The 17,987-nt window shown below is 47.3% G+C and overlaps 1 protein-coding gene across 1 annotated transcript in view; it reads right to left on the bottom strand.

The window, feature by feature from the left end:
• Positions 1-17,530, bottom strand: part of LOC127585825 (uncharacterized) — a 54,344-nt gene extending 36,814 nt beyond the window's left edge. The window contains exons 1-13 of the mRNA XM_052043522.1: positions 16,958-17,530; positions 16,768-16,863; positions 16,445-16,678; positions 14,567-14,589; positions 14,370-14,482; positions 12,783-13,311; positions 5,907-6,078; positions 4,617-5,189; positions 4,428-4,523; positions 4,105-4,338; positions 2,723-2,745; positions 2,518-2,630; positions 957-1,487 (exon numbers count right to left, since the gene is read on the bottom strand). Coding sequence (XP_051899482.1) covers positions 957-1,487; positions 2,518-2,630; positions 2,723-2,745; positions 4,105-4,338; positions 4,428-4,523; positions 4,617-5,189; positions 5,907-6,078; positions 12,783-13,311; positions 14,370-14,482; positions 14,567-14,589; positions 16,445-16,678; positions 16,768-16,863; positions 16,958-17,530 — 3,310 coding nt within the window. The remainder of the gene's footprint in view (positions 1-956; positions 1,488-2,517; positions 2,631-2,722; positions 2,746-4,104; positions 4,339-4,427; positions 4,524-4,616; positions 5,190-5,906; positions 6,079-12,782; positions 13,312-14,369; positions 14,483-14,566; positions 14,590-16,444; positions 16,679-16,767; positions 16,864-16,957) is intronic.
• Positions 17,531-17,987: the final 457 nt, after the last annotated feature.

The following is a 17,987-nucleotide window of genomic DNA, read 5'->3' as shown; positions in this document are numbered from 1 at the left end:
GGCCGGGACTTGAGGGACTGAGTTATAGGGAGAGATTGGACCGGCTAGGAGTTTATTCCTTGGAGCTTTGATACCGAGAGTTGATCTTATAGAGGTGTATAAATCATGTGGCGCATAGATAAGGTTAATGCAGTCAGCCTTTTCCCCAGGGTCGGGAATCAAGAACTGGAGGGCACAGGTTTAAGGTGAGAGGGGGAAGACTTAATAGGAACTTCTGGGGCAACTTCTTTTACAGCAAAGGTGGTATGCACGTGGAGTGAACTGCCAGAGGAAGTGGTTGGGGCAGGTACAATAACAACTTTTAAAAGACAGTTGGACAGGTCCATAGATTGGAAAGGTTTAGAGGTTATGGGCCAAAAGCTGGAAAATGCAACGAGCTTGGATAAGGCATCTTGGTCGACACCGACTAGTTGGGCCGAAGGGCCTGTTTCCGTGCTGTATAACTCTGTGAAGCTATAAAAATATTGTGACTTGTTTTCTTATTTTTCCCTACATCTGGTGAAGGATCCCGGACTTTAACTTTGTTTCTCTTCCCACTGATGCTGGCTGAGCGCCTGAGTTTTTCTCTTTTCACTACAGATTTCTAACCTCTGCAGATTTTTTTAAATCATGCTGCAACTTTCGGATGGAACAAGTGAAAGAGTTTATTCATGTCAGTTTGCGGAAAGTGGGATTCGCAAGCATTCACCGGTCTTTAGAACCCGGGGGACCCGGGGACCTCAGGACCCGCCGCCCGAGGCAGCTGCTGAATCCGCGGAGCCCGCGGGAATGGCGACTGTCTCAATCTTTCTATTTTCACAAAAGTATTTCTGTTCCGCTGACGGATGCAGTTAACGCGGTAAAATTAAAGGGTCAACAGTCCTAATGTGAATTCGTGTTTATTTAACTCTCCCCACATTTATATTTACACTGACTTCCTCCTGACGCCGGTCCAGGGACCCGTCCCGGTTACGGACCCGGAGTGGAACCGGAGCAGATTCTCAGCCACCGGCGTCCATCCAAAGTAGCAAAGAAAGGATAAAGTTTCTCCGTGAATTTATTCCCAGTGAAGGTGTGGAGATGGGACTTGGTGTCCGCGTTGTAAAATGAAACTGTCCCGGACCCGTAACTGAGAAAAACTCCCACCCTCCCGGGGATGCGACCGGCAAGGAGACGGGATCGAGGGGAGGTGTTCACATGAAACCCGTCACCAGCCCGCACGATGGTCCAGAATCCGTTCTCCGGGATCAATCCGACCCCTCCCTTCCTCTCCACAGACTCTGCGACGACTCCCAGCTCCCAGGACCAATTCCCCGCCACCTCCACCTCCCAGTAATGTCTCCCCGATGTGAATCTCTCCGATCCCAGCACACAGGACCGGACTGTGAACCTCTTCCCAGTGTCGGGCAGATCCTTCCGCGTCCGGGTTCGGGTCCATCTCACACTCTTCCGATCCTCAGTCACCTCGAGCCACGGACCCGCCGTTTCCACATCCAGGGTCACAGAGACTGGGGGGAGAAGCAGAGAATTAGAGAGTCCCCGGGGGTCGGGGGGAGACTCGGGCAGCGCAGCGCCGGCACCGGGGGAGAGGCCGCTCGGCCTCAAGGGACAGACGAGCCGCCGATACAAACCTTTCCCGGAGTTTACATCGGATGGACAATCAATACTCCTTTCGATGTTATAACTCAGCTTCTGGTCTTTCCACAGATTACGCCTCGCCGTTCATGATTTCATGCTTTTATTTCGGTAATTGTCAATGATTTCTATTCAGGGCTTGAGACCAGGAATGGAGACGCGGCGGCTGTGGTGGAGGACAGGGGGCAGGGAGAGAGGGAAACAGGGAAAGGGGGGAGGGTCCTAGAGAGGAAGAGGTCCTGGGAACAGCGAAGAAAGGAGATCCCGAGTGGTCGATGCGTGCGAGAGGGTGAGAAGGCACTGAGGGAGATTGGGTCGAGGTGAGAGATTTTGGAGGCGGATTCGAAGAGGACTGAGGCTGGCAGGATGCTTGGGGAGTCTGTGAGGGAAACAGCGAGACGGAGGAATCGGTGAAGAGCGTACTTACCTCCACCCATTACTGGATGTGAGTGACAGAGAGAGAGAGAGTGAGAGGAGAGAGAAAATATATGTGTCCGTGTGAGCGCCCACAATTGCAATAGTGCGGTACTAAATGCAGATAGGTTGTACTGTCGATTGAGATTTTGATTAGCGCTCGGATTTAACTTTACATCTTATCTGGACTGGGCACCTGGTTATGAATATGAACAGACACAACTCTCTATAAAAGTGACAATTCTGAAAGAGAAATTGACACACAGGGATTCAGCAGAGAGGCTGACTGGGAGCATTCGGAAAAAATTCACTGAGGATTTGAGGGAGACATTCTGGGGATCCTGAAGAAATTCCTGGTGAATTTTGGGGAGCTGCTCTAGACCAGCAGGAAACAGCGGGGCTTCCATAATGGGAGACAAATCATAGGATTACCATCAGATCACTGGCACAGGTGGATTTATATGATAAATAAATCTACATGATATTTACCAGGATGAATGTCATCGAGCATTTCCCGCCACACTGGAAAAGGTAAAGGCCCAGCGAATTCTTCTTTCGTTTGAGCCCCATCCATGACTGTAAGTATCTGGTCATCTCCAACCCTGAAAATATTAAACAGTTCAATTGAACGTTAACAGTTTCCTGAGTTAATGTTACAAAGTTCTGAAGGGCTTCATCTGAGAGCATGTCCTACCTCCTCTTCCGACAGGATACTTCCTGAAATAAGCAAAACAAAAATCACAACAGAGACACTGACCAAATTTGGTACATGAAATGTAATGTTATAATATTATATACAAAATGTACTGATGCTCTCAGTGTGGTTGATATAGTTTACATGGACTTCAGTGAGGCCCTGTGAAGAACAGAGGAAGCTTGTTCCACAAGACCAAGGATTGCTTAAGTTTGTTAGCGAACAAAGCACATGGGATACTGCGTCATTGGCTGGGGCAGAGATTATAGCAGATGGGAGGTCATGGTAAACCTTTATAAAATGTTCAGTAAGCCGCATTTGGAGGACTGTGAGCAGTTCTGGTTATCACGTTATAGGAAGGGTGCATTTCACCTGGAGATGGTGCGCGGAGGAGATTCATCAGGATGTTGCCTGGGATACAGCGATTCAGTTTTGAGAAGAGACGGGATTAGTTGATTTTGTTGTTGTTTGTGTATGAGGAGGTTGGGTGTGGGGTGACCTGACAGAGAGATGTAACATTATGAATGACTTGATTTCTGGCAGAAACTCTTCTTCTTTACAATATCTAATACTGTTGGCAATATTCTTAGTGCACATGCAAGAGGTTCAGAGGGGATCTGAGGAGGATATTTTATTACCGTTGGAATGTTCTGCTTGAGGGATAATGGAGAGAGACACTCTGAGAACATGTAAGTATCTGGACAAACTCTTGAATGGCTAAGGCAAATAACGCAACAGATAAATTGCTGGAAATTGGGTTTGTTCTGGGTGGGTGCTTCATAGTCAGCACAGACATAGAGAGCCGAAGGGCCTGAGTTGAGTTCTGCGATTGTATCACTCTATGATTTACTGACAGGTAACCTCACAATGGTCAAGAGCAGCAAAGGCTAAAAACAAAGTGCTGGAAAATGGGATTGGTCTGGGTGGCTACTGGGTATTCAGTATGGAGGTGGATCGCAGTGGGCTGAAGGGCCGGTGCTGTGCTCTACGATTCTATGACTCCATGACTTATTGTGTAATTCCTCCAGGCAGCAGGAGTTACTCCCGGGACGTTCTGCACAGATGACAATTACAAATTCGTTCAGCTGCTGACACGCAGACAGAAAGAGGACACAGCAGGGAGGACACAAAGGCACAGGGGGAAGTGCAAAGAATATTTATAAGAACGAGTCTAGAAGTGAGAAGGGCAATGAACAGGAAGGACTCTGCCGCTGGGACATGTTTATCTGAGGTTGGGCAGGAGGATGGGAAGGGAGTTGTCTCACCCGTTCTTGTTAACAGCAGATAAAGCATCAGAATAAAAAAAAACTGTCCCTCATTTTCACCCATCACCAATGTCTGCGTCCACTTCCAGTGAACTGAACTGAAATATACTTCCTCACCTTCAGAAATATCACTCCATCTTTCTGCTCCACCTGTTTCTGCAACATTGAGAGTTCCTTCTCAATGCAAGTTAAATTCGTCTGAATCTCCCGAAGATTTCTCTCCATTAGACGTACAATTCTTTTCTCTCGTTTTCTGAGATCTCCGATTAAACGCTGCTCTTTCTCCGTGAGACTCTGGTAGATTTTAGTGAACTCGGATGAGATGTGGGACTCCAGACTGCGTGACTGATCCTACCGAATGAAATGTGAATAGTTTTACATAAGGCAATACTGGAACAAAACGAACTGAGATCACAGAATGTCAGAAGGCGAGACTTTACCCGAATCCCAGAGATTTTCTGTTTCTGTCGCTGTTCCATTCTGAGAACCGCCAATTTCCTCTCAGTGAGCGATGTGAGGGAAGATTTCACCTGTTCCTGGGAAATGGTAGAAGATTATGGAACAAAAATGTTAGAGAATTAAAACGCATGAGGTTAATCAGCTGATCAAATGTGTCTCCTTTTTTTTACCTTGTAGATTTCAACAGCTTCTTTAATCGGCATAAAGTTATGAGACTTGTGTTTCCGCGCATCTCTGCAAATCAGGCAGATCAGTTTCTTGTCATTTTCACAAAACAGCTTCAGTTTTTCCTGATGCTCCTCGCAGTGAAGTTTACTTTCCTTCTCTGTCGGATTCAGTTTTAGTTCTCGAGCTTTCTCTACCAGTCTCGCTAAGGGCCGATTCACTCTGAGGATTATTCCCTGAAACACCTCTCTACATTCCGGGCAGGAGTTTCTCTGCGCACTTTCCCAACACCGTGTGATACAGGAGCGGCAGAAGTTATGTCCACACTGAAGTGACACCGGATCGGTGAAGAAATCCAGGCAGATGGGACAAATTGCCTCCTTGGTCCAACTGTCAACCTGGTATTTCGAAGCCATGTTCACTCCCAGCACTTCCTGGTCCAAAATGCTTTCACTTTCGGGGAGCTGTTGAACCCCTGCAGTACCGCGACTGTCCACCAAGCACGTTGCAGTCTCCGGGAAAGTCCTGTGACTGCGATCCGTTCGCTGCAACAGCGCAGGGTAAAGTTTCTCGGGCACCTGTCAACGAATTTCGTATTGAGTCGGGTGCAGATGTCATTAAATAAGCATGATTATACACGAGGAAGGAGAATAACTCAGCAGGGATGTGTGGTGTGGTCTGTGAGAAGAGATTGAACAATCCCGAGTCACGATATCCAGAGTTCCGAAACAATGAGAGGTGACTTCATTCAAACCTTTCAAGTTCTTCAGGCACTTGACAGGGTAGAGGCAGTAATATTGTTTCCCCGGGTAGAGGTGTCTAAATCCAGGGATCATAGTCCCAACGCAAGAGACCAGCCGTTCAGGACTCAGATGCGAAGAGATTTCTTCACCAGCGGCTGGTGAATATTTGCAATTCTTCAGTCAAGAGGCCTGTGGAGGCTCAGTCACTGACTGTGTTTTGGACATAAAGGACTAATGTGAAACTGCAAAAGTAGATGGAATTGTCATGCAATTTCAAGTTTAGGCATTAATATATTAAATGCTGAAGCCGGCGTGTTGGCTATAATGGCATCCTCCTGCTTTATTTCTTGTCGAGATCTCGCATCAGGACTGAGAGGGAAGAGGAAAGATCGCTGGTATGTAACAGCACGAGGGAGCGTGGGACATAGGCAGGGAGGGGATATGTGAACCCGGAACAAAGGGAGAAGCAAACTGGATGGACAGGTGAGTGTATGAGGGAGAAGAACACCGCAGGTGTGGGAGACCGGACACTGCAAAATTCAAAGTTCATACCATTGTGTTGTATGCTCCCCAAGGGGAATATGAAACGGGAAGGAGACACAACTGGAAGCACGAGAAGGCTGTTGTGAGCAGGTCGCGGGTGTTCTGCGAAATGGTCGCTTCGTCTACACTTGGTACCACAAATGTAGATTTCGTCGCAACCTGACCACTGAATGCGGTAGAGCTGGTTGGAAGAAGTGCAGGGGAACCAGTTCCTCATCTGGAAGGGCCGTTTCCATCCCTGGTCGGTGGAGGGAGTAGGTGAAGAGACAGGTGTTGCATCTGCTGCAGTTGCAGTGGAGAGCGCCAGAGCATGGGGAGTGGTGTGGATCGGAAGGGCTGAGTCGTGTAGGGAGTCAGAAGGAAAGGGATCCCTGCAGAAAACAGGTGTGGGTGGGGGATGTTGAGGGTGTGACGGGTAGTGGGTTCATTTTGGAGTTGGCAGAGATGGCAAAGAATGATATGCTGGATGTGGAGCCTGCTGAGGTGAAAGGTGAGGACCAAGAAAATGTCATCACTGTTCTGTCTGGGGAGAGGGTGATGAAATAAGATGTGTTGGAAATGGAGGAAATGGATGTGGAGTCCGTCCCCTTCTGGAGGAGTAAGACACACTTCTGGAGGAAGGGGAAGGTTTCTGAAGCTTCAGAGTAGAACGTCTCATCTTGACAACAGATGCAGTGCAAACAGAGATATTGAGTAAAAGGGATGGCATCCTTGCAGGAGGCAGGGTGAGAGGTGGCTTGGTCGAGGTAACTTTGGGTGTCTATGGGTTTATGGAAGATATCAATGTCAAATCAGATTCACACTGGGAGGCCACTAAAGAGATTTGCTTTGGAAACTGACGAGCAATTGACTCCATTGATACCTGTGAAACGATTTTCTATAAACAGTGCAATATCCCCGATCCAACAAGGCCATGGAAAACAGCCATGGAGCGTGGGACATTCTGATCCGGGGGGCGGGGGGGGGGGGGATTGTGGGTGGGAGAGGGTTCGAGGTTTTGTGGGGGTGAGAGGTAGTGATTGTAGCTCATATAAGTTGTCTCTCATCAGCACCGTTGATTACAATGCTGTGGAAGTATGGTCATCGTATTGAATGATTTTGTATACCTTCCGACTTCTGGAGAAGATCGACTGATGGACTTCTGCCAAAAGGAACCCGCAAGTAATTTGTGGAATGCCTGTCGAGGGATTGCACTGCTGGGAGCTGGCATGGACTCAATCGGCCAAATGGCTTGCTGCGTTGCAGTCAGTGAGCTCTGCTGTGGCTCAAGAAAGTGGTTCAGCACCACTTTCTCAGTGCAATGAGAGATGGGCGGGTTGAAGAATTATTGGGTCATATAATGAAGAAGATTTGCAAATGAACCAAAAGGGACAGGAGGAAAACATTTTACTGGCAGCGGGTGGTCGTGCTCTGGCATGCACTAGCAGGAGAGATTTAATTGTATAAGAGATTTGGGTGAGTACCGACATGGAGAGAGTTTGCAGAGAGGGCGTGGCAGTGGGATCAGCGGGAATGTTCTGACATCGAGCGGCATGGATTCGATGGGTGAATGGCCTGGTTCTGTGCTGTTTTTCTGGAGGGAGAAGACGCTTTCTTCAACATGGCATGAGCATAAAAATTACGCTTTGGTTACTCTCCATGCGTTTGTATTTACAGCGTTTTCACTTCTAGGGTCATTGGGGATTCACAATGCGGAATTTGGGGATTAATTGGGACTCATTCAATGCCAACCTGCTGACAGCGGGGTTTCTGCCCCACCGCTCCGAGCATGGCTCCTGATGCCGGTCCCAGAACCCGACCCGTTTACAGATCCGGAGCGGAACCGGAGCAGCTACCCCAGCCACTGGTTTCCATCCCGATCCCAGAAAAAATGGGTAAAGTTTCCCCTTGAATTTATTCCCAGTGAAGGTGTGGAGATGGGACTTGGTGTCCCCGCTGTAAATAGAAACTGTCCAGGACTTGTAACTGAGATAAACTCCCACCGTCCCGCGGTGGGACGGGCAGGGAGACGGGATCGAGGTGAGGTTACTGCAATGAGCACGTCACCAGCCTGCCCGATGGTCCAGACTCCGATATCAGATTTTCTGCCTGCACTGCACTTTCTCTGTCGCTGTCACACTTTATTCTGCATTCTGTTATTGCTTTTCCCTTGTACTACCTCGATATACTCATGAGAGGAAATGATCTGTGTGGATGGCATGTAAAACAAATTTTTTCACTGTACCTCGGTACATGTGACAATGAAAAAAACAATTTACCAATTTACGCAGGTGGATAAGATGGTGAAGAGGGCGTGTGGCGTATTTGCCTTCATCTGTCAGGGCACTGAGTGTGAAGTCCGTAAGTCATATTACAGTTATATCGAGGTTTCGTCAGGCCGCATTTAGGGTGCGCGGTTCTGGTCACTGAATCACAGGGAGAAGGTGGAGGTTTTGGAGACGGTGCAGAGGGGATTCGCCGGTATTGCCTGGATTGGGGGTGTGTGGGGTTATGGGAGGCATGGCTGGGGTGGGTGTTCAGAGTCTTTTTTCCCAGGAGGGCAAGGCTTCAGGTTGAGAGGATCGTTTGGAGGAGATTTGCGAGGCGAGTTGTTTTTTCGTATACACAGAGAGGAGGCAGCCTGGTGCACGCTGGTGGGGGAGGTGGTGGAGGCAGATATGATAGCGACAATTAAGAGACATTTGGACGGGCGTGTAAGCGGGCGGGGGATGGAGGGAGGTGGACCACGTGCAGGCAGATGGGATTAGTTTAATTTGGACTCATGGTCGGCACAGTCATTATTGTCTGAGGTGCATTTTGCTGTGCTGTACTGGTCTATGCTAAATTCAGTTGAAAATCTCATTTGGATTAACACCACTTGTTCAGTACTGCATTGGGAATGTCTGTGCAAATTTTGAGCTCAGGAATAGGGCTCATGCCGCAGCAGCTACTGACAGAAATACAATTGCAGCGGCTATCCTTTATTTGCATAGGGTATATTGTTAACACGGCAGAACATGGAGCAACTGGGAAATGAAAGTCTATAAAAGCCTGCATGATCATAAAGGAGTTGTTTCTTAATTGGGACCTTCTTCTTTAGTCCCCTGAGCACACATTGGCTGAAACGGCAATACCTTCATGTCTGTGCATCATAAATGGAATAAACATCAGACTATTTAGCAATATCTCAAAATCAAAATCGAGTTTATTGTCATAGGCACAAGTGTATGTATGCACAGGTGAAACGAACAACGTTCTTGCTGTAGCATCACAGGCACATAGCATCAGATAAGTAGCATTCGCGAGAAAAATTAAATTAAACAAAATTATACACAATTTTTACAAGAAAACACAATTAGAAAAACAAAAATACTATCTTAGTGCAAAGTGATCAAAGTGGTCATAGTGTTGCTAAACTGCAATGACTAGGCTTGTGTCGGTTGGTTCTGCAGCCCAGGAACATGCAGTGGACTGAACCAGAGTTATACATTTACTTTAGACCAAGAAGACACTCAAATCCTTGCAATATTAAAGTGAGATGATCTTCACAACATCTTGCCTTTGATATGGTGCCTTTTTACATGAAACATCCCCAGACCTGTGAAATTTTACTTAACATGGTCAAGCAAAGAGGTATTGGGAAAGGTGAATCAAGCTTGGTTGAATAGTTAGCTCTCATGGTTCGTCTTTAGAAGGTAACTGGAATTTGGGCCTTTATTGCAAGGTGGATGGTCTACATAGCGAATTATTACAGCTGGACAGGGCATTGGCAGAACGATACATGGAGGACTCTGCAGCTTTGGTCGCCTAATTAGAGCGTATATGAGCCTTGTTGGACAGGCTGAAGTCGAGGCATGGATTATACAGCATGGAACAGGCCCTTCGGCCCAATGCATCCATACCTGAGGTGGGCGCCTTTGCCTATATTTGGCCCGTGTCCATCTGAACCTTTCCTGTCCACGGGCCTGTCCTGATGTCTTTTGAACTTTGTAATTGTTCCTGAAGTTGGGAAGTACAGAAGTTGGGAGGATGTGTTCCAGTTGAACAAGATATTGGTGAGGCCACATTTGGAAGACTGTGTTCAGTTTTGTTCACCTTGCGATGGGAAAGATGCCACTGAGCTGGAAAGAGTGCAGAATAGGTTTACGAGGATGCTGCGGGACTCGAGAGACCAAGTAATGGAGGGAGGTTGAGTAGCTTGGGATCATTTCATTGAAGCGTGGGAGAATGAGGGCGATAATATTGATGTATATAAAATGATGAAGGGCAGAGAGAGGGTCAAAGCGCACAATGTGTTCCCCAGGGTTCACAGAATAGGTTTAAGATGCGAGAGGAGAGCTGTAATGGGAATCTGAGGGTCAACGTTTTAACACTGTGGGTGGTCAGTGCATGGAATGAGCTGCCTGAGGAAGTGGTTGAGGCAGGTACATTAACATTAACAATATATAAAATGTACTTGGACGGGCACATGGACAGGAAAGGCTGAGAGGGATAGAACATAGAACATTGAGCGCAGTACAGGTCCTTCGGCCGATCATATTGTGCCGACATTTTATCCTGCTCTAAGATCTATGTAACCCTTCCCTCCCACATCGAGCCCCATTTCTCTATCATTCATTTAAGAGACTGAGAGTCTCTTATATGTCCCTAATGCATCTGTCCCCACAACCTCTGCTGGCATTGCGTTGCACGCACCCACCACTCTCTGTGTAAAAAAACTTATCCCTGACACGCCCCTTATATCTTCCTCCAATCATCTTAAAATGATGTCCCCTCGTGCTAGTCATTGTCGCTCTGGGAAAAAGTCTCTGACTGTCCACTCGATCTATGCCTCTTTTCATCTTGTACACCTCTATCAAGTCACCTCTCATCCTCTTCTCTCCAAAGCGAAGAGATATGGGCCAAACGCAGGAAAATGGGGCCAGCTTAGATGGGAGTCTTCGTCGGCATGGACCGGTTGTGTCGAAGGGATTGTTTCCGTGTTGTCTGACTCTGTGACTATCACTCTATAAGGGCGGCAAAGAAAATGCTGGGAGATATAGACCTGCAAGTATAACATCTGTGGTAGGTAAGTTACTGGAGCGGATTCTGAGGAATAATATACACGTGGATCTGGAAAGACAGGGGTTGATTAGGGGGAGACACCATGGCTTTGTGCGCGGGAGATCGTGTCTTTCGAACTTGAGTGAGATTTTTGATGATGTAACCAATGAAGTCGATGAGGGCAGGGCGGTAGATATGGTTCATATAGACTCCAGGAAGGCCTTTGATAAGGTCCTACAAGGTTGACTGCGTTGGAAGGTTAGAAAGCATGGAATCCAGGGAGAGATGGCTAATTGGATGCACAAATGGCTTGATGGTGGAAAGCTGAGGGTGATGGTGGAAGGTTGTTTCTCAGACTGAGGCCCGTGACCAGTGGTGTGACTCAGGGTTCGGTGCTGGGCCCTTTGTTGTTTGTCATCTATATCAATGATTTGGATGAGAATGTACAAGGCATGCTGAGTTTGCAGATGACACTAAAATAGATGGTATAGTGGAGAATGATGAAGGTTATCAAGAATTACAGGGGGATCCTTATTAGCTGAGTAAGTGGTCCGAGGAACTGCAAATGGAGTTTAATTCTGCTAAGTGCGAGGTGTTGCATTTTGGAAAGTCAAATCAAGTTGAACTTTCATAGTGAATGGGAGGGTCCTGTGGAGTGTTGCAGAACAGAGGGACCTTGGAATACAAGTCCTTGGTTTCCTGAAAGTGGAGTCAAAGGTAGATAGGGTGGTGAAGAAGGATTTGGGGACACTCGCCATCATAAATCAGGGCATTGAGTATAAAAGTTGGGAGGTCACGGTGCGGTTGTACAGGACGCTGCTGAGACTGCACTTGGTCTATTGTGTTCAGTTTTAGTTGCCCTGCTATAGGAAAGGTGTGGTTAAACTGGAAAGAGTGCAGGAAAGATTAACAAGGATGTGGCCAGGAATTGAGGGACTTAGATATAGGGAGAGATTGGACTGACTAGGAGTTTATTCCTTGGAGCATTGATACTAAGAGGTGACCTTATAGAGGTGTATAAATCATGTGGGGCATAGATAGGGTTAATGCACTCAGCCTTTTCCCCAGGGTCGGGGAATCAAGAACTGGAGGGTACAGGTGTAAGGTGAGAGGGGAAAGACTTAATAGGAACTTCTGGGGCAACTTCTTTTACAGAAAGGGTGGTATGCATGTGGATTGAACTGCCAGAGGAAGTGGTTGGGGCAGGTTCAATAACAACTTTCAAAAGACAGTTGGACAGGTCCATGGATCGGAAAGGTTTAGAGGTTATGGGCCAAAAGCTGGAAATACGACGAGCTTAGAAGAGGCATCGTGGTCGGCACGGACCATTTGGGCCGAAGGGCCTGCTTCCTTGCTGTATAACTCTACGAAGCTATAAAAATATTGTGACTTTTCTTTCTTCCCCCGAGACCTGATGAAGGAACCCGGACTTAAATTTCAACTTTGTTTCATTTCCCACTGCTGCTAACTGAACGCCTGAGTTTTTCTCTTTTTAATACAGATTTCCAATCCCTGCAGGGCATTTTTAAAAAAAAAATCATGCTGCAACGTTCGGATGGATCAAGTGAAAGAGTTTATTCATGTCAGCTTGATGAAAGTGGGCTTCGCAAGCACCCACCGGTCTTTAGGACCCTGGGACCTCAGGACCCGCCGCCCAAGGCAGATGCCGAATCCGCGGAGCCCGCGGGAATGGCGATTGTCTCAATCTTTGTATTTTCACAAAAGTATTTCTGTTCCGCTGACGGATGCAGTTAACGCGTTAAAATTAAAGGGTCGACAGTTCTAATGTTAATTCGTGTTTCTTTCACTCTCCCCACATTTATACTTCCTCCTGACGCCGGTCCCGGGACCCGACCCGGTTACAGACCCGGAGCGGAACCGGAGCAGATTCTCAGCCACCGGCGTCCATCCAAAGTAGCAAAGAAAGGATAAAGTTTCTCCGTGAATTTATTCCCAGTGAAGGTGTGGAGATGGGACTTGGTGTCCGCGCTGTAAAATGAAACCCTCCCGGACTCGTAACTGAGATAAACTCCCACCCTCCCGGGGATGGGACCGGCAGGGAGACGGGATGGAGGGGAGGTGTTCACATAAAAATCGTCACCAGCCCGCACGATGATCCAGAATCCGTTCTCCGGGATCAGTCCGACCCCTCCCTTCCTCTTCACAGACTCTGCGGCGACTCCCAGCCTCCAGCCCCGACTCTCCGCCACCTCCACCTCCCAGTAATGTCTCCCCGATGTGAATCCCTCCGATCCCAGCACACAGGGCCCGACTGTGAACCTCTTCCCGGTGTCGGGGAGATCCCTCCGGGTCTCGGTCCATCTCACACTCCTCCGATCCTCAGACACTTCGAGTTCCGGACCCGCCGTTCCCACATTCAGGGTCACCGAGACTGGGGGGAGAAGCAGAGAATTAGAGAGTCCCCGGGGGTCGGGGGGAGACTCGGGCTGCGCAGCCCCAGCACCGAGGGAGAGGCCGCTCGTCCTCAGGGACAGTCCGGCGGCCGACAAAAACCTTTCCCGGAGTTAAATCGGATGGACAAGCAATGCTCCGTTCGACGTTATAACACAGCTTCTGGTCTTTCCACAGATTGCGCCTCGCCTTTCATGATTTTATTCTTTTATTTCGACTATTGTTAATGGTTCCTTTTTAGAGCTTCCGAGCAGGATTGGAGAGGCGGCGGCTGTGGTGGAGGATAGGGGGCAGGGAGAGAAGTAATGAGGGAAAGGGGGAGGGTCCTACAAAGGGAGAGGTGCTGGGAACAGCGAAGGAAGGAGAGGCCGAGTGGTCGATGCGAACGAGAGGGTGAGAAGGCACTGAGGGAGATTGGGTAGAGGTGAGTGATTTTGGAGGCGGGTTGGAAGGTGGGGGAGGACTGAGGATGGCAAGATGCTTGGGGAGTCTGTGAGGGAGGCAGCGAGACGGAGGAAGCGAGGAAGGGCGTATTTACCTGCACCCAATGCTGGATGTGTGACAGAGAGCGAGAGAGAGATAGAGAGAGAGAGGGAGAGAGAGAGAGAGAGAAACAGAGAATGTGTGTCCGTGTGAGCGCCCACAATTGCAATAGTGTGCGATTAGGTGCAGAGAGGTTGTACTGGCTATTGAGGATTTAATACGCTCTCGGACTTATCCTTGCATCTTATCTCAACTGGGCACCTAGTTATAAATATGAACAGACACAACTCTCTATATCAGCGACAGTTCCTAAAGAGAAATTGACACAGAGGACTCCAGCAAATAGTCTGTCCGGGAAAATTCGGAAAAATTCACTGAGGATTTGAGGGAGACATTCTGGGGATCCTGAAGAAATTCCTTTGCGAATTTTGGGGAGCTGCTCTCAGCCCAGCAGGAAACAACGGTGCTTCCACAATGGGAGACATATCATAGGATTACCATCAGATCACTGGCACAGGTGGATTTCTATGATAAATAAATCTATATAATATTTACCAGGATGAATGTCATCGAACATTTCCCTCCACACTGGGAAAGGTAAAGGCCCAGCGAATTCTTCCTTCGTCAGAATTCCATGCTTGACTGTAAGTGTCTGGTCATCTCCAACCCTGAAACCATTAAACAGTTTAATTGAACGTTAACAATTTCCTGAGTTAATGTGATAAAGGGCTTCAGCTGAGAACATATCCTACCTCCTCTTCCGACAGGATTCTTCCTGAAATAAAACAAAAATCACAATAGATAAACTGACCAAATTTGGTACATGAAATGCAATGTTATAATATTATATACAAAATGTACAGATGTTGTCAGTATGGTTGATATAGTTTACATGGACTTCAGTGAGGCCTTTGATGAGGCATCACATGAGAAACCGGTCCAGTAGCTCAAGTCATCCAAGACATGCTGGTGAATTTTGTCCAAAATTGGCTCAGTAATTGGAGGTTGTGGGTGATGTTTGAAAGTGTAATGGGTTCTGCAAAGGGAAATAACAGTTAAGTTTTAGTATTGGAAAGCTGTGACCGTTGTTTGTAATATAGATGAATATTTTTTACAAATGTAGGAAGTATTATTTGCAGGTTCAGAAACCTTCGTTCCACGAACTCTCCTATCACTAACGTTGGACTAATGGGACCGTAATAGCCTGGATTCTCCCTGTTCCCTTTATTGTATAAAACAAAACGAGTGTTGTCGATAGCGAGGAGCATGTAGGATGATACTGATGAGTTGGTCGGATGGATAGAGTGATGGTGGATAGATTTTACTCCAGTATGAACGACGGGAAAACCAACACAATGAACTCTAGGGCCTTCGTGAGCAATGAGGAACAGAGGGAGCTTGCTCCACGAGTCCAAAGATTGCTCTACTTTGTTACTGAACAAAGCACATGGGATACTGTGTCATTGGCTGTGGCAGAGATTACAGCAGATGGGAGGTCGTGGTGAAACTTTATAAAACGTTCAATAAGCCACATCTGGAGGATTGTGAGCAGTTCTGGTTATCACAGTATAGGAAGGGTGCATTTCACCTGGAGATGGTGCGGGGAGGAGATTCACCAGGATGTTGCCTGGGATACAGAGATTCCGTTTTGAGAAAAGATGGGATTAGTTGTCTTTGTTGTTGTTTGTGTACGAGGAGGTTGGGTGTGGGGTGACCTGAGAGAGAGATGTAACATTATGAATGACTTGATTTCTGGCAGAAACTCTTCTTCTTTACAATGTCTAATACTAGTGGCAATATTTTTGGTGAAGATGCAAGAGGTTCAGAGGGGATCTGAGGAAGATATTTTATTGCACCTTGAATGTTCTGCTTGAGGGATAATGGAGAGAGACACTCGGAGTACATGTAAGACGTATCTGGACAAGCTGCTGAATGGCTATGGAACAGAACGCCACAGATAATGTGTTTGGAATTGGGATTCTTCTGGATGCGTGTTTGATGGTCAGCATGGACATAGTGGGCCGAAGGGCCTGAGTTGTGTTCTATAATTGTATCGCTCTATGTTTACTGACAGGTAACCTCTCACTGCTCAAGAAGTCTCCAGACCAGATCGTGAATGACAAAGCCAGCGAGGGCTAAAAACAAAGTGCTGGTCAATAGCATTCGTCTGGGTGGCTACCTGTTATTCAGCACGATCGTAGATTCTCGTGGGCTGAAGGGCCTGAGCTGTTCTCTACGATTCTATGACTCCATGAGTTACTGTGTAATTCCTCCAGGCAGCAGGAGTTATTCCCGAGAAGTTCTGCACAGCTGACAATTACAAATTCTTTCAGCTGCTGACACGCAGACAGAAAGCTGACACAGCAGAGAGGACACAAAGGCACAGGGGAAAGTGCAGAGAAGATTTATAAGAACGAGGCCAGAAGTGAGAGGGGCTACGAACAGGAAGGACTCTGCCGCTAGGACAGGTTTATCTGAGGGTGAGCAGGAGGATGGGAAGGGAGTTGTCTCACCTGTTCTGGTTAACAGCAGACAGATCACAGGAATAAAAAAAAACTGTTCCTCATTCTCACGCATCACCAAAGTCTGCGTCCACTTCCAGTGAACTGAACTGAAATATACTTCCTCACCTTCAGAAATATCACTCCATCTTTCTGCTCCACCTGTTTCTGCAACATTGAGATTTCCTCCTCAATGGAAGTTAAATTCTTCTGAATCTCCCGAAGATTTCTCTCCATTAGGTCTACAACTCTTTCTTCTCGTTTTCTGATATCTCTGATTAAACGCTGCTCTTTCTCCGTGAGACTCTGATGGATTTTAGTGAACTCGGATGAGATGTGGGACTCCAGACTGCGTGACTGATCCTACCGAATGAAATGTGAATAGTTTTACATAAGGCAATACTGGAACAAAACGAACTGAGATCACAGAATGTCAGAAGGCGAGACTTTACCCGAATCCCAGAGATTTTCTGTTTTTGTTGCTGTTCAATTTTGAGAATTGCAAATTTCCTCTCAGTGAGCGATGTGAGGGAAGATTTCACCTGTTCCTGGGAAATGGTAGAAGATCATGGAATAAAAATGTTAGAGAATTAAAATGCCTGAAGTTAATAAGGTGATCAAATGTGTCTCCATTCTTTTTACCTTGTGGATTTCAACAGCTTCTTTAATTGGCATAAAGTTATGAGACTTGTGTTCCCGCGCATCTCTGCAAATCACACAGATCAGTTTCTTGTCATTTTCACAAAACAGCTTCAGTTCTTCCTGATGCTCCTCGCAGTGAATTTTACTTTCCTTCTCTGTCGGATTCAGCTTTAGTCCTCGAGCTTTCTCTGCCAGCCTCGCTAAGGGCCGATTCACTCTGAGGATTATTTCCTGAAACTCCTCTCTACATTCAGGACAGGAGTTTCTCGCTGACCTTTCCCAACACTGTGTGATGCAGGAGTGGCAGAAGTTGTGTCCACACTCCAGTGACGCCGGATCGGTGAAGAAATCCAGGCAGATTGGACAAATTGTCTCCTCGGTCCAGCTGTCGGCCTGGTCGTTCGAAGCCATGTTAACTCCTAGCACTTCCTGGTCCAAAATGCTTTCACTTTCGGGGAGCTGCTGATCCCCTGCAGAACCGCGCCTGTCCACCAAGCGCGCTGCAGTCTCCGGGAATGTCCTTTCACTGCGATCCGTTCGCTGAAACAGTGCAGGGTGAAGGTTCTCGGGCATCTGTCAACGAATCTCGTATTGAGTCGGGTGCAGATGTCATTAAATAAGCAGGAATAGAAATGAGGAAGGAGAATAACTCAGCGGGTATCTGTGGTGTGTCCTGTGAGAACAGATTGAACAATCCCGAGCCGCGTTCTCCAGAGTTCCCAAACAATGAGAGGTGACGTCATTCCAACCATTGAAGTTCTTCAGGCACTTGACAAGGTACAGGCAGTAATGATGTTTTCCCTGACAGAGGTGTCGAAAACCAGGGATCATAGACTCAACACAAGAGACCAGCCGTTCAGGACTCAGATGCGAAGAGATTTCTACACCAGCGGCTTGTGAATATCTGCATTGCTCCACTCAAGAGGCCTGTGGAGGCTCAGTCACTGCTTAGTTTGGGCCTAAGGGACTCATGTGAACCTGCAATTGTAGATGGAAGTGTCATGCAAGTTCAAGTTTAGGCATCAATATA

Source organism: Pristis pectinata, chromosome 34 (genome assembly GCF_009764475.1).
Source record: "Pristis pectinata isolate sPriPec2 chromosome 34, sPriPec2.1.pri, whole genome shotgun sequence".
NCBI lineage: Eukaryota > Metazoa > Chordata > Chondrichthyes > Rhinopristiformes > Pristidae > Pristis > Pristis pectinata.
Note: the sequence above shows the minus strand (reverse complement) of the source record. Positions and strands in the feature narration are given on the sequence as shown.